The sequence below is a fragment of the Bos grunniens genome, chromosome 20, assembly GCF_055505025.1.
Source record: "Bos grunniens cultivar Pamir isolate PY7600 chromosome 20, Bosgru_T2T1.0, whole genome shotgun sequence".
NCBI classification, from domain to species: domain Eukaryota; kingdom Metazoa; phylum Chordata; class Mammalia; order Artiodactyla; family Bovidae; genus Bos; species Bos grunniens.
In genome coordinates, this window is record NC_141184.1 from 68,319,904 (window position 1) to 68,339,376 (window position 19,473).

At 45.4% G+C, this 19,473-nt stretch overlaps 1 protein-coding gene across 1 annotated transcript; it reads right to left on the reverse strand.

Annotated features, from left to right (window-relative positions):
* Window positions 1-5,602: 5,602 nt before the first annotated feature.
* Window positions 5,603-10,716, reverse strand: SMIM23 (small integral membrane protein 23). The gene is made up of 4 exons (XM_086362235.1): window positions 10,639-10,716; window positions 6,462-6,513; window positions 6,196-6,263; window positions 5,603-5,953 (listed from the first exon to the last, which is right to left on the reverse strand). The coding sequence occupies exons 1-4, from the start codon at window positions 10,714-10,716 to the stop codon at window positions 5,741-5,743; spliced, it is 411 nt and encodes a 136-aa protein (XP_086218361.1). The 3' UTR covers window positions 5,603-5,740.
* Window positions 10,717-19,473: the final 8,757 nt, after the last annotated feature.

Here is a 19,473-nt window from a genome sequence, read left to right on the forward strand (position 1 = left end):
TTTAAGTTTCAGCATTATTCTGTAATTGGACTAATAGATTTTCATGTTAGTACCAATGCAAGTATTCCATCCTTTCTCTGAACTCTTAAGGTCAATAAATATATAGCTCATTTGATAATTAGTTAGGTGCCTTTGACACTTCACCCAATAGCTTTGAAAACAAGGTAGATATTTCATTTTCTCCATCTTTGTTTCTTGACTTCATGGTAGACAGACTAGCTGTATGTGGGCAAGAAATGAGATTTCTACTTCTCTATATAGGTACCTGACATGTAGTAGCATGCAGTGAATATTTACTGCTTTATAAATTTAATTGGCATATGATTCCTTAACAATAAAATGGTAACTTTTTAAGAGAGAGAAGACATTATCTTGGCTGGGCTTAGTGGAGGGGAGACTGTGAAGACCATTGGGTTAGTGTGGGGGCTTTGATGCCAGACAGCGTGGGCTTGAATCCTGGCTCCCCATTTATTGGTGATACTACTTTGACAATGATGTAATCTCTCCCTGCCTCAATTTCCCCTCCTATAAACTGGAAATAACAATAGCATTTGATCAAGCCCCTAAAACAGGAATAGAGGAAGCATTTTCTAAATGTCAACTATCACAATTTTATTATTGCTTCCCAATCATCACAACATGCTTATGAAATACTTATGGCTAACACACAGGTGAACTTTACTGTATCGAATTTTTGTCCAGATGATCAGATTCTTATCTTTAAATCATGAACTATTTGAGTGATTGTGGTTTTCCTTTCCCATTATATAATATATATAAAGTGAAAGAACAGAAAAAAAGATGACCAAAACCAATAAGACAAACCAATTAAAAAAGTAGAATGAATCAGTGTTAGCCAAAGAGAAGAGCCTGGGGGAACGTTAGGAAGGCTGCCAAATCTATTGAGTAAAAGAGAGATGGGGAGAGAACCATCAATTAAAATTAATTAAAAGCTTTTAATTCTTGTGATGCTGACCTCATTCTCCAGGTGTCTGAGACAAAGGAAAGAAATGTGGGTATTTAAGTGGCATGACATTTTTCCAACTGGCTACTTTCCCTTCAACCAGACCGAGCCTGTCTCTTCCATCTTGCCCTGACTCATGGCTCAGGTTCCTCTGCTGAAAAGAGAGGCAGTCCTGAGGCCTGGCAAGCAGCTAACTAGACCCTTCTCCCACATCCATCAGCATGTCCTGCTGATTACATTTTCAGAATGCATCCTGATTCTGGGCACTTCTCCCCCATGCCAAATCTTCATTTCCACCTGGAACTACAGTGATTTGCTATGTGGTCTTGTTTCCACTCATATTTATTATTTTCTGAAATTGCCTTGTACTGACTTTTCTGATTTGATTTTTCATTTGTTTTCACCATTAGCTTTAAACATCTCATTCACCAGTGGCTGGTGGATGCACGGTCCAATCAATATTTCTTTCTTTTTAAAGAAATTTTTATTGGACTATAGTTGATTTACAATGTTGTGTTAGTTTCAGGGGGTACAGTAAATGAATTAGTTCCATGTCCAGTTCTAACTGTTGCTGCAGGTCAGGAAGCAACACTTAGAACTGGACATGGAACAACAGACTGGTTCCAAATAGGAAAAGGAGTACGTCAAGGCTGTATATTGTCACCCTGCTTATTTAACTTATATGCAGAGTATATCATGAGAAACGCTGGGCTGGAAGAAGCACAAGCTGGAATCAAGATGCTGGGAGAAATATCAAGAACCTCAGATATGCAGATGACACCACCCTTGTGGCAAAAAGTGAAGAGGAACTAAAAAGCCTCTTGATGAAGGTGAAAGAGGAGAGTGAAAAAGTTGGCTTAAAGCTCAACATTCAGAAAACGAAGATCATGGCATCTGGTCCCATCACTTCATGGGAAATAGATGGGGAAACAGTGGAAACAGTGGCACACTTTATTTTTGGGGGCTCCAAAATCACTGCAGATGGTGACTGCAGCCATGAAATTAAAAGACACTTACTCCTTGGAAGAAAAGTTATGACCAACCTAGATAGCATATTCAAAAGCAGAGACATTACTTTGCCAGCAAAGGTCCGTCTAGTCAAGGCTGTGGTTTTTCCAGTGGTCATGTATGGATGTGAGAGTTGGACTGTGAAGAAAGCTAAGTGCCGAAGAATTTATGCCTTTGTACTGTGGTGTTGGAGAAGACTCTTGAGAGTCCCTTGGACTGCAAGGAGATCCAACCAGTCCCTTCTGAAGGAGATCAGCCCTGGGATTTCTTTGGAAGGAATGATGCTAAAGCTGAAACTCCAGTCCTTTGGCCACCTCATGCAAAGAGTTGACTCATTGGAAAAGACTCTGATGCTGGGAGGGATGGGGGGCAGGAGGAGAAGGGGACAACAGAGGATGAGATGGCTGGATGGCATCATGGACTCAATGGATGTGAGTCTCAGTGAACTCCGGGAGTTGGTGATGGACAGGGAGGCCTGGCGTGCTGCAATTCATGAGGTCGCAAAGAGTCGGACATGACTGAGCAACTTCACTTTCACTTTTCCTTTCATGCATTGGAGAAGGAAATGGCAACCCACTCCAGTGTTCTTGCCTGGAGAATCCCAGGGACGGGGAAGCCTGGTTGGCTGCCATCTATGGGGTGGCACAGAGTCGGACACGACTGAGCAACTGAACTGAACTGATATATATATATATATCCATTCTTTTTTTAGATTCTTTTCCCATATAGGTTATTACAAAATACTGAGTAGAGTTCCCGTGCTACACCATGGGTCCTTATTGGTTGTCTATTTTACATATAGTAGTGTGTATATGCTGGCCTCCCTGGTGGCTCAGTTGGTAAAGAATCCACCTGCAGTGCAGGAGACCTGGGTTAGATCCCTGGGTCAGGAAAAGCCCATGGACAGAGGAGCCTGACAGGATACAGTCCATAGGGCTACAAGGCTTGGATATGACTTATTGACTAAGCCATCACCAGGATCTAGGCTCTATTTACTTTTTTCCCCCACATATCCCCCAAGTTACATACACAAACATCTAACCTATCTTTTATGTATAAATACATATAATATATAAATATCATATAAACATATACATCTCTCTATATACACATATATATTACAGATGCAATATTTAATAGAATTACAACTTGGTTAGGGGCTAGAATCTAAAATATGTCTTAGGCTGAAATGAGTTGTTGTTTAGTTGCTAAGTCCTATGTGACTCTTTGCGACCCTATGAACTGTAGCTCACCAGGCTCCTCTGTCCATGGGGATTCTCCAGGCAAGAATACTGGAGTGGGTTGACATTTCCTCCTCCAGGGAATCTTCCTGATGGAGGGATTGAACGTACATCTCTCGTGTCTCCTGCATTGGTAGGTGGGTTCTATACCACTGAGCTACCTGGGGAGCCTTCAAGCTAAATCTGTATATAGTAAAATTTCCACCTGAGAACCCTTTAAAGTACACAGAGAACATACATAATTTTGGATCTGTAACTACAGCTTGTATGGTAATAGTAAACCGAAATAAAAGGAAATATCAATCAGCTCTTTCACATACAACTCTGGAGGAAGTAGCTGCAAATGAGAAAACAGATTCTGCTTCTCACCCCCGGCTACCCTGTGACCGTAATTTGTGAAGACTTTTCCCAACCAGATGACAATTGATTCATTCCCTCCAGCATATGGATTGCTATGTCTTTCCTTGTAAGTCAATATCCTCTGAGATTATTTTAATTGGAACCCTTATGACTTTCCAACAATTGGAGGTAGTCCCAATAATTGGCAGATATATAACAATTCCATTAAAATAAAATAAAAAAAAACAAAAAAGACATAAGAAGGGGGAAATAAATAACCTAAAAAAAGTAAGGCAGTTATAATTCCATTAAAAGACACTAAACTCTGAGCTTCCTGGAAGTCAGGAGAAAAAGGGAAAATCTTAGACAAGCATTCTCATTGCTTAATCAAAATAATCAAAAGACAGAGGTTCTCTTATGGCACTATTTTGAAAAAATAGGGAATTCCCCGGCAGTCCAGCAGTTAGGACTCTGTGTTTCCAATGCAGGGGGCGCAGGGTCGATTCCTGGTTGGGGAGCTAGGATCTTGCAAACTGTGCTGTGTGGCACAGACAAAAAAAAATTAAAAGTCACTCATAATTTTATCATGGTGATGTTGTTGTTCAGTTATTGTCATATCTAACTCTTTTGCAACCCCATGGACTGTAGCCTGCCAGGCTATTCTATTAATGGGATTTTCCAGGCAAGAATACTATAGTGGGTTGCAATTTCCTTTACTAGGGGATCTTCCCAACCCAAGGATCAAACCTGTGTCTCCTGCATTGGTAGGTGGACTCTTTACCACTGAGCCACCTGGGAAGCCCAGTGATATTATTTTTGCATATATACTCTGTATTCCAGTCCTTGTCTGCAAGCAAAATAGTAGATAATTTTATTTTAAAAATATTTGAATGGGCAAAACATTCACATAGTTTGAAAATTGAAAAGTGTGAAAGTAAGCAATGGAAAGTATCCTCGCTTTCTTGTCATACATTTGCCTCGATTCAACTCCCTTCAGTCTCCCCCTCTGTTGTATCCATCTAGAATTTTTATCCATATTCAATCACAACTTCGTCATCATCAACAGTAAAATATAGATCCTTATTTCTTTAATGACATACCTTGCATGCATTTCCACATCAGTAGGAAAGCCTCCCCATTCTCTTTCATAGCTACAGCAGATCTCATTATGTGGATGTACTGTTACTTGCCCTGCTGATGTCATCTTCATCTGGGCTGTTCCTTTTTTTCTGCTTGTTTGGTGTTAGAAATGAAGTGTGCAATTTCACAATGTGTATATATATGTATATGTATATATATATATATATGTGTGTGTGTGTGTGTGTGTGTGTGTGTGTGATACATCCCTGAAGTGATGGCTGGGTCAAGGGATAAATGCATTTGTGGAATTAGACAGCTCTCACCAATTTGCCCTCCAGAAGGGCTCCAAAAATTTATGCTTATACCAGTAGTGTCAGAAGGTTGAGTTGTCATATACTATCTCTATACTCCAGACCAACATCCTCCTGCTAACTTCAAAGGAGGAAGGAGGAGGAATGTGAGTAAGGGAGAACTGTTTATCAGGCACCTATTGTATGGCAGACACACACCGCAGACACACGTTCCAGCCTCACTGTAACCCTGTGAAGCAGTTTGTTTCCTGGATTCTTACTACTGAGACAGTTGTGTCTCAGAGAGGCTGAGGAACTTTGTGCAGTGACTCAAGGAAGTGGAAGAGAAGGGTCCTGTCCCTGTGGCTGGCTCTGAGGCTGCTGTCGTGCCTGCCAGAGTCCTGCTCTGCGGGAGGGTGTCTCTCACCTGGTCCTAGCTTGCATGCATCAGCCCTGCTGCTCAGTCCTGTCCGACTCCGTGTGACCCCAGGGCCTGTAGCCCTCCAGGCTCCTCTGTCCATGGAATTCTCCAGGCAAGAATACTGGAGTGGGTTGCCATTTCCTCCTCCAGGGGATCTTCCCGACCCAGGGGTGGAACCCACGTCTCTTCTGCCTCCCGCGTTGGCAGGTGGGTTCTTTACCACTAGCGCCACCTCATGGGCCAGCAGTGGTGCCAACAGTTTTTAGTGTCAACTGTTTTATTTTCTTGGCTGGCTTGAACTTCAAGTGCCACAGCCCAGCCCTCCTTAGAGGGACTCCTGGAATATTCACTCCCTTCTCCACCTGGCCTCCTGCCTAGGTCCTCTCAGCCCTTGCCCTCACAGGTGATTTCTGAGGGTGGAGCAAAGCTGCTCCGGGTGCCCCTCTCCCAGGAGGACATCCAGCCATTCCTCCAGATCCCGGACCAGCTGCTCCAGCTCTTGCACCTCTTTCTCTAGCTTCTCCAAGAAAACATGCAAGTTCTCTTTCAACCAGGTCCTCATGACCTTGATCGGCTCTTCTGGGGAGTCACTGGTCTGGTATTCAAACACCTAAAAGGCAGACACCAAGGTTGTATCTTGAGCGTTTTCCTGTAGACCTCTCTTGCTGTGCTGGTTCCTACAAGTTCCCCGAACCTTTGCTATGCTTTCCTTCTGTCCCAAGTACCCATCCCCACCTTATCTACCAGACCAACTCCTACCTATCCTTCAAGACCCAGTTCATCAATGACACCTACGGAAAGCCTTCTCAGATGTCCTCAGCCAAGCTTAAGGTCCCTTCTTGAATATGTTACCTGGGAAGTCACAGGATTCTGGGGGTAGTTACATTCTCTGATCCTTTCTGACACCTCCCAACTTCTTCCTGAAACAGGTATGAACACCACCTCTTACTAAGGTAAAGGAGCAGGAGTTGGAATACATTTGGCTGTTCATCCCCAGGGGATGAAGAGGATGGGAGAAGGCAAGCTGTGGAGGTCCCCTTGGTGTGCAACCAGCTACAGATCACGGTCCCGACTCTGAGCTCTTGGCTCCTCCCTCCACAGTGCTCCACAGTGCTCACCTGATACTCCTGTGCCCACATAGAGCACCAGGATCAGCAGTGCCAACAGCGTCTGGGGGCAAGAAGAGGAGGAGGTGAGTCCCTGGAGGGTGGACGAGCACCCCACCTCCCTCACAGAGGGCTAGGAGCGGGGATTCACTTTTTCTATTTACCTGAGTCCCACATGCCTGCTACAAAACCCGCGGAACCGTGGGGTTAGATAACAGGGTGACCTGTGGACATTTCCTCGGCATTTTCCCTCCTTTGTCCCCGGTGAGAAGGCAGGCTGACCTTTGTTTTCATTATTTGCCTCACTTTTGCCTTTTATTTTTTGTTTGTTGTAAATGCTATTTTAAAAAGTCGACTTTATTGTGGTATAATTCACATATGATAAAACGCACATTTTGCATGCACCGTAACATCTATACTCAGTCCGTGGGGTCACAAACAATCAGAGCGACTTAGTGACTGAAGTGTCTATACTTGAGGACTGGGCCTCCCAAGTGGCTCAGAGGTAAAGAATCCATTAGCCAATGCAAGAGATACAGATTTGATCCCTGGGTTGGGAGGGTCCTCTGGCAAAGGAAATGGCAACCCACTCCAGTATTCTTGCCTGGAAAATCCCATGAACAGGGGAGCCTGGCAGTCCATGGGGGTTGCAAGAGTCGAGACATGACTGAACACACACATACCACTACATGCATGCGGAGTATCGCCCCAGTGAAGATACAGAACATTTCCATCATCCTAGAAAATTCCTTTATGTGCTTTTGCGGCCAACTCCCTCTTCCCCCGACCCTGAAGTAGGGAACCGCTCAGCTGTTCTCTGTCACTCTGTTTGCCTGTCCTGTAACTTCACAGCAATGAAATCACATATCACATTCTTTTTTGTTGAGCTACTTTTACTCAGTATAATACTTCTGAGACATCTGCTTGTTTTGGGGGTTTGGGGTTATTGATGAGTTACATTGTAGTGTATGAATATAGAATGTGTGTGTGTGTACAGATACATGTGTGATATGTGTGCTCTCAAATGGATGCCTGTGGTGTTAAGGAGTTTCTTGGTTCTAGCTGGCCCAGAATTCCATCTACCTGCAGCACAACTGGCTTTCCAGTATCTCTGCTCTCAGCCCCAGAGCAGCTGCCCTCTGGTAAGCCATGGGTGAGCTAATCCTTTGCATGCACATCCTGGCCCACAGCTGAGGAGCATGGCAATCCCCACCTGAGCCAGGGTGCTGTCAGCACACAGCCCTTCTTTCCCTCCAAGGCCTTGTCCTCCAGAGGCTGGCAGCTCCGCCTGCCCAGACTCTGCAGCTCAGCAGGACTGCTGGGCTCTGTCTGCCCTCTAGCTCTTGGCACAGCCATTGTGGAGAAAGAGTTGGGGCAACCATCCTTTCCTTTTCCCCTCAGTGACTATAGTTTTGTGTTGTCCTTTACCCTCATCTGAAAATAGTTTCTCTGTATATTTTTGTCAATTTTCTGGCTGCTTACAATGACTGTGAGGGCCAGTTTGGCCCCAGTTACTGTATTAAGGCCGGAAATGAAAGTCTACCCCTTGGGGTTCTGGTGCAGGAATTAAATGGCTTCCTGAAGACAACATTGCTCCCTGGTACTTGGGTCAGTCCAAGATAATTTAGGAGATTTTGGTGGGCATGCCAGGATCTGGGGGGGATAAAAGTGAGAGAGCCTTTTGGAGAGGTGGGCAAAGGTGGAAGGGGAGTCTGAGTCTGCGAGGGGCCCGGCACCCTCTCCTGATGGCCTTACGGTGTGGCTGGGAGGTCTCAGCACAGGATATTTAGAGACTCCTGCTTTCAAAGACAATGTGAGTTGGGATAGTGACCAAGTCAGGCAAACAGAAGTGGAGAGAGGATTAAGGCAGACAGTAGTGACCAACATTGACTTTCTTCCCAATTCACTAGATGTGGGTTGAATCAGATTTAATTTGACTTGAAATAATACATTTCTTAGGTACCTGAGTTTGTGAAGTAAGATTTAGACCGGCTACCACAAACAAAGAAGATAAAGACATTTACATAATTTGTTTCTTTCCTGGATAGTTTTTAAAAATATATATACTAGCAACGTTATAATTGCTGTTAACTTTAAAAATAAAAATAAACTGCATAGTAACAACGTGACCGAATCTCACAGACACACTAGAAGTGAAGAAAGCCAGACATGAAGGGGCACACTGTCTGATTCTGCTCCACGAATTCATGAAATTCAGAGACGTGCAAAACTCATTTGTGATGCTAGAACTCAGAACCGTGGTTATGGGGTATGAGCTGCGAGGGGCCTTGGAGGAGTCTTGGAAATGCTCTATACTTTGATCTGGGTAGAAACTGCCTGGGTGTGGACACCCAATGTGAAATCGTTGTAGATTAGGGCACTTTTTTCTTTTCTTAACAATATTTCCTGAGACTATCTAAGAACATGTTGTTGTTGTTTAGTTGCTAAGTTGTATCTGACTCTTTTGCGACTCCTTGGACTGTAGCCTGCCAAGTTCCTCTGTTCATGAGATTTCCCAGGCAAGAACACTGGAGTGGGTTGCCAGTTCCTTCTCCAGGGGATCTTCCTGATCCAGGGATCAAACTTCCGTCTCCTACACTGCAGGTGAATTCCTTACCGCTGAGCCACCAAGGAAACCCTATCTAGGAACATAGACTGATTCATTCTTTATAATGGCTGATGAATATTCCATGGTCTGAACATTCTTCTATTTCTTTAACTATTCCTCTGTCAACGTGCTGTACAGGATGATGTCTTGATCTGCATGCTTGCTGCTAAGTTGGTTTTTGTTTGTTTGTTTTTTGTGCTGAGTGAGGTCAAAAGCAGGGAAAACGGACTAAAATTAAATTTTACTCCTTCTCTTGTGCTGTTATGGAGGCTGAGCCAAATCATTTCTTCTCTCTGAGCCTCAGTTTATTCATTTGTAAAATGGATTTTTTTTGGACTTTGTTTTTGGACTGCAGCACTCAGCATGTGGGATCTTAGTTCCCCAACCAGGGGTTGAACCCACATGCCCTACAGAAGTCCCTATAAAATGGATTTTGATATACGCCATAAGGTCTTTCAAGAATGCAAAAGCAGGGCCTCTGTAGTTGAATCAGTTTGGAAAATACTGTGGTAAAGTTACATGGATTTCCTTGCTGCAGGACTCGTTGGAGCCTTCATTATGTGAAGGAGCTGTGTGACTCTAGGGGAGAAATGAGAGTGTCAGCGTTTCCTGGACCACAGAACTTACATGACTTTTCTAGAAGGAGTGTTCCTAAGGTTTGGTATTAGAGGAACACTTTTCAGCAAAAACTGCAGCGCAGCCGGAGCCCCACAAGGCCTCCATCTCGCAGCGAGTTCCAGCGTAAAGAAGTCGAAAGGTGTATTAAGCGTATAAGTGAACAAATCTTTTGAAAACATATATAGGTCCATCGTGTATTGCTCTGCTTACACCCCTGCAATGGCTGCTTAGTAATCTCAGAATAAATCCTACCCCTTCCCATTGTGTGCAGCGCCCAGCTGACTGTCCCCACCACCTTTTCCGTCTTCCCTACACTTCCCCATCTGGCAGGCAGTGCAGTGCAGGGTCACCTTGCTAAGGGTTCTGGAATCAGGGGTACCTGGTTTCAAATCCCAGTGTGTCTCTGTTGTCTGGCCTTTCCGATCTCACTTTACCCATGTGTAAATGAGTTCATAACAGTTGCCTCTCGGGAATGTCAAGACATCCAAGAGAGAGGAGTAGAAGAAGCCCCAGGCTGTGCACACCAGGCTGTGCACACAAGTGCTAACATTTTCCATTTTGACAAAATCCTATGTGAATTTTGAATTCCAGCCCTTGGAACAAAGGCTCCAGGACGTCTCCAACTTAGGTAAAGTATCCTGTTTATTTTGGTTCATTTGTTCGTTCATTCAGCACCTGTTATGCACCAAGCACCAACCTAGGCACTCAGGATACAACAGGAAGCTAACAAGACTCCCAAGTCCCTCCAGGGCATTCCTTGTGCTGGCAGTGTGAGAATTGATAAGGTGTCAGTAACGGCTTCTAGAAGAAGCTCCTGAGTCCCTGTACTATGTGCCACCAGGTTGGGCTCTAGGGAGAGTCAGCCTGAAAGCCTGTCCCTGACTTCGAGGGCCTCACAGGCTGCTGGGAGCATCCAAGGGGGCCCAGATGGGAGGAGAGCCATGTCCCCTGGTCTGGCCTCACCTGCTTCCTGTCCTCACAGCGACTTCCCCTTCTCTCGGCTGCCACTCGGCCCCTGCTGCCCACCTGGTGGACCACCATGGCCTCAGGTCAGGCTGCCTGGGTAGAAGAGGGTACCCCCACCTCCCTGGCTTCTGGTCACCAAGCATCTCTCAGGCCGTGAGTTCTGATGTCACAGAAGGCGGGGACAGTCAGGCCCCAACCCTGCACCACCCTGATGGTTAGCCCTGACTTGCTTTTCACATAAATATAAAAACAAAGACTGGAAAGAGAAACACACTGAAAGGCTGTATTCCAGGATGGTGATTTTTCTGATCCTTTCTCTTCGGTATTTTCAAATCTTTAATAAAATACAAGTCTTTAAATTCAAAAATGATAAAATTTTTTTAACTGAAAGATTTATTGAGATAAGTATAGATTTACCTGCAGTTGTAAGAAAGAGTATAGGAGATCCTGGATATCCTTTACTCAGTTACCTCTGATGGTAACACAGGCTATTGCTATGGATACAATCTACCAATCTTATTAGTCTCCCCAGTTTCATTGTATTCATTTGTGTGTGTATTTAAATTCTAAATAATTCTGTCACGTGGCTAGATTTGTGCATCTACCACTATAGTCACCACCATGCAGAAGAATTTCCAAACTGTAGGGTCCTGTGCTGCCCTTTGGTGCCTGCCTCCTCCCCTGCCCCCTTCTCTCACGCTCTCTAATTCCTTGCAACCACTGATCTGTTTTCTGTTTCTAATTTTATTTATTTTTTTGCCTGTGGATGTCCATTTGCTCCAGCATCATTTTTTAAAAATGCTTTCATTTCTCTTTTGAATTTCTTTTGCATCTTGTCAAAACTAAATTGTGCATATTTGAGTGGGTCTATCTCTTGTTCTCTGCTTCGTCCCATTGACCTGTGTATCGATCCACATACCGACACCCACTGTCCTGACTGTAACTGTACAGTAAGCCTTAATATTGAGTACAGCGATTTCTCCACTTTGTTCTTTCTCAAGATCATTTTCACCACTTCTATGGCCTGAGCCTTTCCAAATAAACTTTAGAATAAGACGTCTGTCTTAAAAAAAAAAAAAAAAACTTACTAGCTGCAATATTGACAGGAATTGCATTAACCTACAGATCTCTTGGGGGAGACCTATCATCTTTACTATGTTGTATTTTCCAATCTATGGACATGGTATGCCTCACCACTGATTTAGGTTTTCTCCAATCAGCATTTTGTAAGTTTTAGCATACAGGTCCTATACATGTTTTAAGTGTATATTTAAATATTTCACTTTGGATTTCTTCATATTTTAAAAGCCTCCATTTACCAAAGAAATTCCATGTGTTAAGACAGCATTAATTTTTAACATTTTGATCATCTAACTTTCCCAAGTGACACATACAAAGTTTCTGATTAGCACCCAGATAACTTTTATTCATTAAGCATCTACTGTATGCTAGGTATTTCATTAAATTTGTTTTATTACATCTTCTCCAGGCTATAATTCTGTAGGTATTTGGGAATTAAGTCTGTTTTATTAGCCATTGTTAACTCTAAATCCCATTATGCAGCCTGTTACATACTACATGTTCAGTAAAAATATCTGTTGAATGGATGAATAATGAGCAACTTCAAACTGTGGCTTCTGAGAGGCCCTGAGCTGTGTCTGGTGAAGTATTCATAGTACTTGGATCAGAAAATATTTGTTGAATGAGAAAAGCAGGTGGTATGATTTTAATTTCACCAATGAAGAAGCTGAGGCCCAGGGCAGCCAAGGAAGGATATTAGCTGTAGGTGTCACATGCTGTTATCAACTCTGTTCCAGCACCCATGCTAAGTGCTGTCCATACATTATCTCATCTAATCCTCATAACTGCCCTGCAAAATTGGTGCTATCAGTCTGTCTGGACGTTACTCTCCTTATTCAAGATTATACACTCTGCTAGGGGTCTGAGTGCAGGTCTATTTAACTCCAAAGTCTTTTAGTTCACCTCAAGAGGTTAATGTAATTTCAGCCAAAAGCAAAGAAAGTTGCCATTCTTATTATCCTTTGTGGTTTTATTGTGGGTGAGTAGATGTGGGAGTCCCATGAAATTTTTTGAAATATCAAAAGTAGCTATGTTCCTTCTTCAACTCCATGACCATCCCAGTTTGGCATCCAGAAATGTCAAACAATCTCTACCCCTTCTTCTTCCCCTTTCTCCTGCATATTCTTCTTCTTATCATCCATAACTAAGATGAGTCAAGAAATTACTGAGTTCAGGACTCTATCTGAAATGCTTCATATGTATTGACTCATTGTATTGCTATTTCAACTCTGGATGGTAAATACTATTATTATCCCCATTTTACAGATGAGGAGACTAAGACTCACAGTGGTTACATCAACTTTCTCGAAGTTACACAGCTCGTGGGAAGCAGGGCTGAGATCGGAACTCTGAGGAGCTGATTCCAGCTTCCAGGGTCTTGAGTGCCATGAGATACTTCCCCTTCCATGGGAAAACTCAAGACCAGAAAAAGAAAGGGGTCTACCCAAGCCAATAGGGAAAAAAGGGGACCAGATCTCAAACCTCTTGCTCCCACTTGGGAACTCTTCACAAGGCCACCTGTGTCATCTCCATGGTCTTGTACATCGGCAGCTACTGGCCTCTGGGGTTTCGCCTCTGGAAAATGTTTCAAATGTCATATGCAGACATTCAAGGACTGCCCATTAAACTAATTATGGCATATTGAATGTAATGAATTACATTCATGTTAAGAGAAGACAACCGGAAACATTTTCCTAGAAACCCAGTGAATTCTTCCAGGAAACTGCTCTGAAGAGCAGTGATGAGTTGGTTCCAGGAAACTGCTCTGAAGAGCAGTGATGAGTTGGGGAACTTTTGGGATTAGTTCTGAGGGTCATCTCGTGGGGCAGGGAAGAGAGGGAAGCCAGGCATCCCTGCCCGGCCCTCAGTGCGCATGCCCAAAGCGGGTTGTGCAGGAGGCTCGGGCAGGGTCGGTGCTGGGCGAGGTGTCTTCTAACCTCCCCCGCCAGCCAGCGCTCAGTTCCCCAGCCAGCCAGCGCTCCGTTACCCAGTGCGGGAAGATGGAGGGGATGAGAAAAGAGGGAGGGGCCGCGGACTGGGGAATTAGGCTTCCTGAGTGAATGTGGGAATGAATGGGGGGAAGGAGGGGCGTATGAATGGAAAATGTGTGGGTGAAAAAGAGTTCCGGGCAAATCACTAATGGAAAATTACACCATATGAAGGGAGCAGTCTGCCCCGTGAGTACAGGCGGAGACCAAGCAGTGCTCTGTACGCTCCCAAGCACGTCTCAGTTCAAATCCTGGTGTCACGGTGTCTCTGAGTCTCAGTTGTCTGAAAAATGAGACCAGTACTAATGTATGTCTCGTGGGGTTACTGGGAGGACCAGCTGGGAGGACCTGACCGAATGGGGTCTGGCTCAAAGCAGGAACCCAGTTAGTCCCCCTCCCTCCCTCTCTCCTCCCCGCTCCTTTGCCCTCTCCTTTTTCTGCCTTACTTCTCCAGTGTTTATTGACTGGCTGCTTCTGTGCTAACTCAGTGTAAGTCTCCCCTAGCAGTTTCAGAAGGCAAAGACTTCCTATGAAAAACCTACCCAGGAAACTGATCCACATGGTCTAATAGGCGGGCCTGGATGGCAGTGGAGGGACCTAATGGCGTGTGGAGAATGACAGGGTGGCTCCATAGAGGAGGAGGCACCTTTGGCTAGCTGGAGGGTAGAAGAAACCGTACCTTGGGAAAAATCATGGGCAAAGACCTCCCAACCTTGGTCTTCCACTGGAACCCACCCAGTCCTAGCCTGGGTCTGACTTGTTTGTGTAACAAGGATTACAAACTCAGAGGCATAGAGGCACTGTACAATGCATAAAATGAGAGGAGTGGGCGGGTAGACAGTGAAAGGGCTTGGTGGGGAGTGGGGCAAATTATAACGTGTGTGTCTAGAAGGGGGGCTTCCCGGGTGGCTCAGACTGTAAAGAATCTGCCTGCAATGCAGGAGACCGGGTTCAGTCCCTGGGTTGGAAGGATCCCCTGGAGAAGGAAATGGCTACCCACTCCAGTATTCTTGCTTGGAGAATCCCATGGACAGAGGAACCTGGTGGGCTCCAGTCTAAGGGGTTGCAAAGAGTCGGACACAACTTAGTGAGTAAACAACAACAGCCTCTGGAAGGACCAGCCAATTGTTGCCATGACAATGTAAGATCCAGTGTTGCAAGATCTTCTGTTTCTTTGTTTTTCAAGAGAAGCTAGAATTTCAGTCTTTTATGTGAAATCTCCTGACTCATAAATATTGGTAACAAATTCAACTTTAGGGGGAAAAGCACTGAATGAGTGAAACAGGCCATTGGTTTATGAACTCTGACTTATTGTGTGTCTGCTGTGTGACAGGCACTCTGCTGGGCCTAAACATGGCTTGTCTCTAATTTTCATAACAGCTTTTCTATTTGGGGGTTCTTACTGATGAAAGCAGGCAATAGAAGTCTTTATTGCTCACTAAATTTAGAAAAGGTGAGTTTGGCAGGGAGGACTGAAGGGAGCTCCTGGAATAATAGATGGGGAGGCTGCAGATCCAGGGACAGGAGTAGGTATTGGAACCACTGGCCAGGGCATGTCACAGGAACAGTCTGAACCCAGAACAGTATGGGGCAAATGCTGGGTCCCAAAGCCATGAAAGAATTCAAAATTCTCTTGATGTCTGCATTAGTTACCTATGTCTTCTGTAACAAATTGCCACAAAGTAGGTGACTAAAACAACAGAAATTAATTTTCTCACATTTCTGGAGACCAAAAGTCCAAAGTTCATATCTCTGGGCTGAAATCAAGGCATCAGGCTGGCTGCATGCCCTCTGGAAGCCCCGGAGGAGAATCTCTTCCTTGTTTCTTCCAGCTTGTGGTGGCTGCCAGCATTCCTTGGCTTGTATCTGCATCACTCCAGTCTCTGCTTCCTCGGTCACATTGCTTCCTCTTCTGTGTGTGTGAAATCTTCATCTTGTAAGGATATGTGGATTGCATGGGAGCCCACCCAGATAATCCAAGATAATCTCATTATCTCAAAATCCTGAATTTAATGACATCTGCAATGCCCTTTTCTACAATATAAGGTAACAGTCACAGATTCCAGGAATTAGGACATGGATCTCTTTGGGGAACTTATTCCAGCCCACTGCAGTGTCTGGAACATTCCCTAAGATTCAAAGCTCTAGATTGGGCCTTGTCACAGATCTGGCCCCTGGCTACCAAGAGGTGGGGAGGAGGATCCGGCCTCTGTTGCTTCTGCAGTGGGGGACAGGGCTGTGTCCTGCCCCCACTCCCGCCCAGGCTCACACGTGGGGGATCTTTTCAAGGAGAAGAGGGATTGGGATGCACATCAAACTATTACTTGCCGCTCCCATCTGCTCTGAGATGGAGACCCAACTCAGATGGACTGGGGTGTACCTGAGTTGTCAGCACTGAGGTCAGGGATCTCCGTGTCGCCCTCTGCAGGAACCCCAGAACTTGGTCTAATGCCTGGCGCCTAGTAGGAGCTCCGTATTTGTTCACAGCTTGCTGCCTCCAAAGTCTGTGTCTCTTTCGGCTCCTGTTACTGCAGCAAGTGGCATCTGGGACGCCAGACGAGTGAGGGGACAAAAGTGTACATTTACTCACAGCTTTGGCATATGCTTGCCTGCTGGGGATGTGGGCCACACCAAAAATACCCCTCTGCATGCCCCATTAACCAGAGGGCTAGAAGAACTGTGAACAGTGGACCAAAAAGAAAAAAAAAGCAGGATTAATTTATGAGGCGTTCTGCTGCCTGGATGGCTCATTGCATACCCGTTTTGGCAACTTCGCTCTGTAATGTGCTTCTAGACTTACTGTACTTCAACATCCAGGGGCTCTTTTGTAATATGCCAAATATTCCGCAGTTATTGTTCTAGGCACCTCCTGTTGGTCATTGGGCTAATTTATTTCAGTCGGAATTTCAGGACCAGACACAACTCTTATTACTCACTGCTTCGAAGAGGGAATAAAAGAGCAATTGATATTTGGAAAAATGAAAAATATGTCCAGAAGACGTTGGGCCCTGAGTCCAAGAAGAAAAAAAAAAAAAAGGTGGAGGGGAAGCTGGAGGGAAAACTAAGGCAGGCTCACCTCGTAATGCACTCTGTCGTGGCCTGTCTGGGAGACGTGGAGTCTAGATAATGTCTGCAGACAAATGAATTAACGACTGGGCTCTGAAAACTGCTCAGACACCTGGGTCCTTCTGCACATGACTTCAGCTGCCACCTGCAGGAACAGAGCTGGGACAGATCCCAGTGTGGAGGGCACACCTCCATTAGCTGTGTGTTAAATTGGGACTTGGTTTGGAGGATGCGGGAGAAATTCTGGGGTGGGGGTGTTGAATTCCTGAGACTGCATGCTCCTGAGTCCACAAAAATGGACCGAGAGATAGAATTCTGGGATGTGACAGCTAAGCCATTTGTTTCAGAAGCAGTAGGATGCTGGATATGAGAAGGGCCCTGGGGACGGGTGTAGAGATGATCTAGAGGCATCCCCGAACCCTGTAAGTGGTCTTTCTAGGGCCGGAAGGGCGAGCATCTCCTTTGCCACCAGCGATGCTGGTGGGTGTCAGTGTAAAATCTGTGACTTCGCTCTTCCTGGAAGTCCTGGTTGAACTGGGGTTTTTGGCAGACAGAGGGGCTTCTGAAGATACCGGAAAGAGGAGGATGGGTTTAGCTCTGCTCTGGCCAAAAAAAATTGCATAAGATGATGACCACATGTGATTGTGAAGGGGGATCTACGCTTACCTTGGGCTTCCCTTAAAGAAACTGTGATGGGGAAGTGGTTGGGGTCCCAGGCTGTAGAGCCAAGGGGCCCTGAGAATAGATCTTACCTTCGTCATTCATGCACTGGGAGACCTTGGGCTGTACACGCTACCTCAGTGTCCTCATCTGTCAAGTGGGGACAAAAATAACTGCCTCACAGGTTTCTTGAAAGGAACATAAGATAATCCCTGTAAAACTCTTCTTTCAAAAAGATTTTCTGATGTGGACCATTTTTAAAGCCTTTACTGAATTTGTTACAGTATTGCTTCTGTTTTGTTTTGGCTTTTGGGCCCTGAGGCATGTGGGATCTTAGCTCCCAGACCAGGTATCCCTGAACGCTCGCCCCCTGCCCTGGAAGGTGAACTCTGATTCTCTGGACCACCAGGGGAGTCCCTGAAACTCTCAATCCTTGGCGATTATGGTAATTGCTCCCTTTTGTTGCAACTTTACCATCAGTTGTCGAATTAAGCCCTTTGCCTTCATTCTCTCTGTTTTTTCTTTTTTTCACCAAGTCATGTCAGTCTCTTTTGAAACCCCATGGACTGTAGCCCACCAGGCTCCTCTGTCCATGGGATTTTTCCGGCAAGAATACTGGAGTGGGTTGCTATTTCCTTCTCCAGGGGAGCTTCCCGGTCCAGGTATTGAACCCACGTCTCCTGCATTGGCAGGCGGATTCTTTACCTGAGCCACCTGGGAAGCCCACTTTCTGTTTTACAGATTGGTCAGTCTGTAAGAGATTGAGGGAGAGAGATTGAGACTGAGCGAGATTAAAAGGCTCACCCAAGATCCCACAAATAGGATATGAATTACGGCCTATTTACCTCCAGAGCCCGAGTTCTTAACATCTACTGTCTTATATGAATATTAGGGTCTTAAAGAGGATCACTTATAGCAAAAACGTATGTTTTAAAGTAAGAGGAGACATGTCTATTGGAAAGTCCAGCGCAGTCTCCTTTCCCTGCGGCAATGGGAAAGTCTGCTGTGTCTCATTCGAGCACAAGTCGAAATTGCTACGGGAACATACGGGACTAAAAGATCCTTGCAAACAATAGAGTTAGCCTCCGAGGGGCAGTCCCAAGTGCTCGACAGGGAGGGCAGCACTGTTTGGATATGTTCTGACTGTGCATATTTGAATTTGAGTGAGGTAGATGGCCAAGGGTCCATGAATGTGACGACCCAGTAAAGACGCTACAAATACACGGCACTCCTGGCACACAGCGTCTGTCAGATGAATGTGGCCGAGGATGAGTGTCCGGGGTTGGCAATCAGCCCTCTGAACCGCGCCTCGGGTGGAAATGGCTTCAAGATGAGACCAAAACATCCGTCTGGGATGTTTGTGGGCAGAGAGTGCTGCCCCAGTTCAGGCCGCCCTCACCCCTGAACCCTTGGCCCCAGTGACCCCTCCCCAGGGGGCTCTTGACGAGAGCTGGGGGCGCTTCTGGGGGACCTGCCCCTGACCTGTGGGTTAGGAGTCTCAGGTTAAGTTAATAAAAACAGAGTGACCGTGTAGACAGGGCCTGAAACGAGGCTCCTGCAGACGTGGAGCCAGTTTCTTTTTGTTTCAAGATGTTTTGGGTTTTTGGCAATTGGGACTAGAGGGATCATTGACACAATAGCTGCATGACAGGTTGTGCTTTTACAAGGAACACCATGAAACTCTTTCCTTGTCCAAGACACTTCCTGGGCTTTGGGGATGAGCCTTGCAACCCAGTTCAAAGGAGCTTTTAATGGGGTTGGATGGTGGGGCAGGGCAGGGTAAGACGTGTCATGGGCCTATGTGAGATGAACCCACAAGGACCTTGAAGGGTGTGGAGATCCTGGAATCCAGGACGCTCTCCATGGAGCAGGCCCTGTAGGCGTGGGTGGAGCAGGTGGAAGGTGAGCTGTGGAGCCAGGAGACCCAGTTTCCCATCTTTCCTCCAGAAGATTACTCTCTGTATAACCCTTGTGGGTTCTTCACTTTTCTGTGCTGCCTCAGTTTCCTCATCTGTAAAATGGGAGTATCGTCACTTTC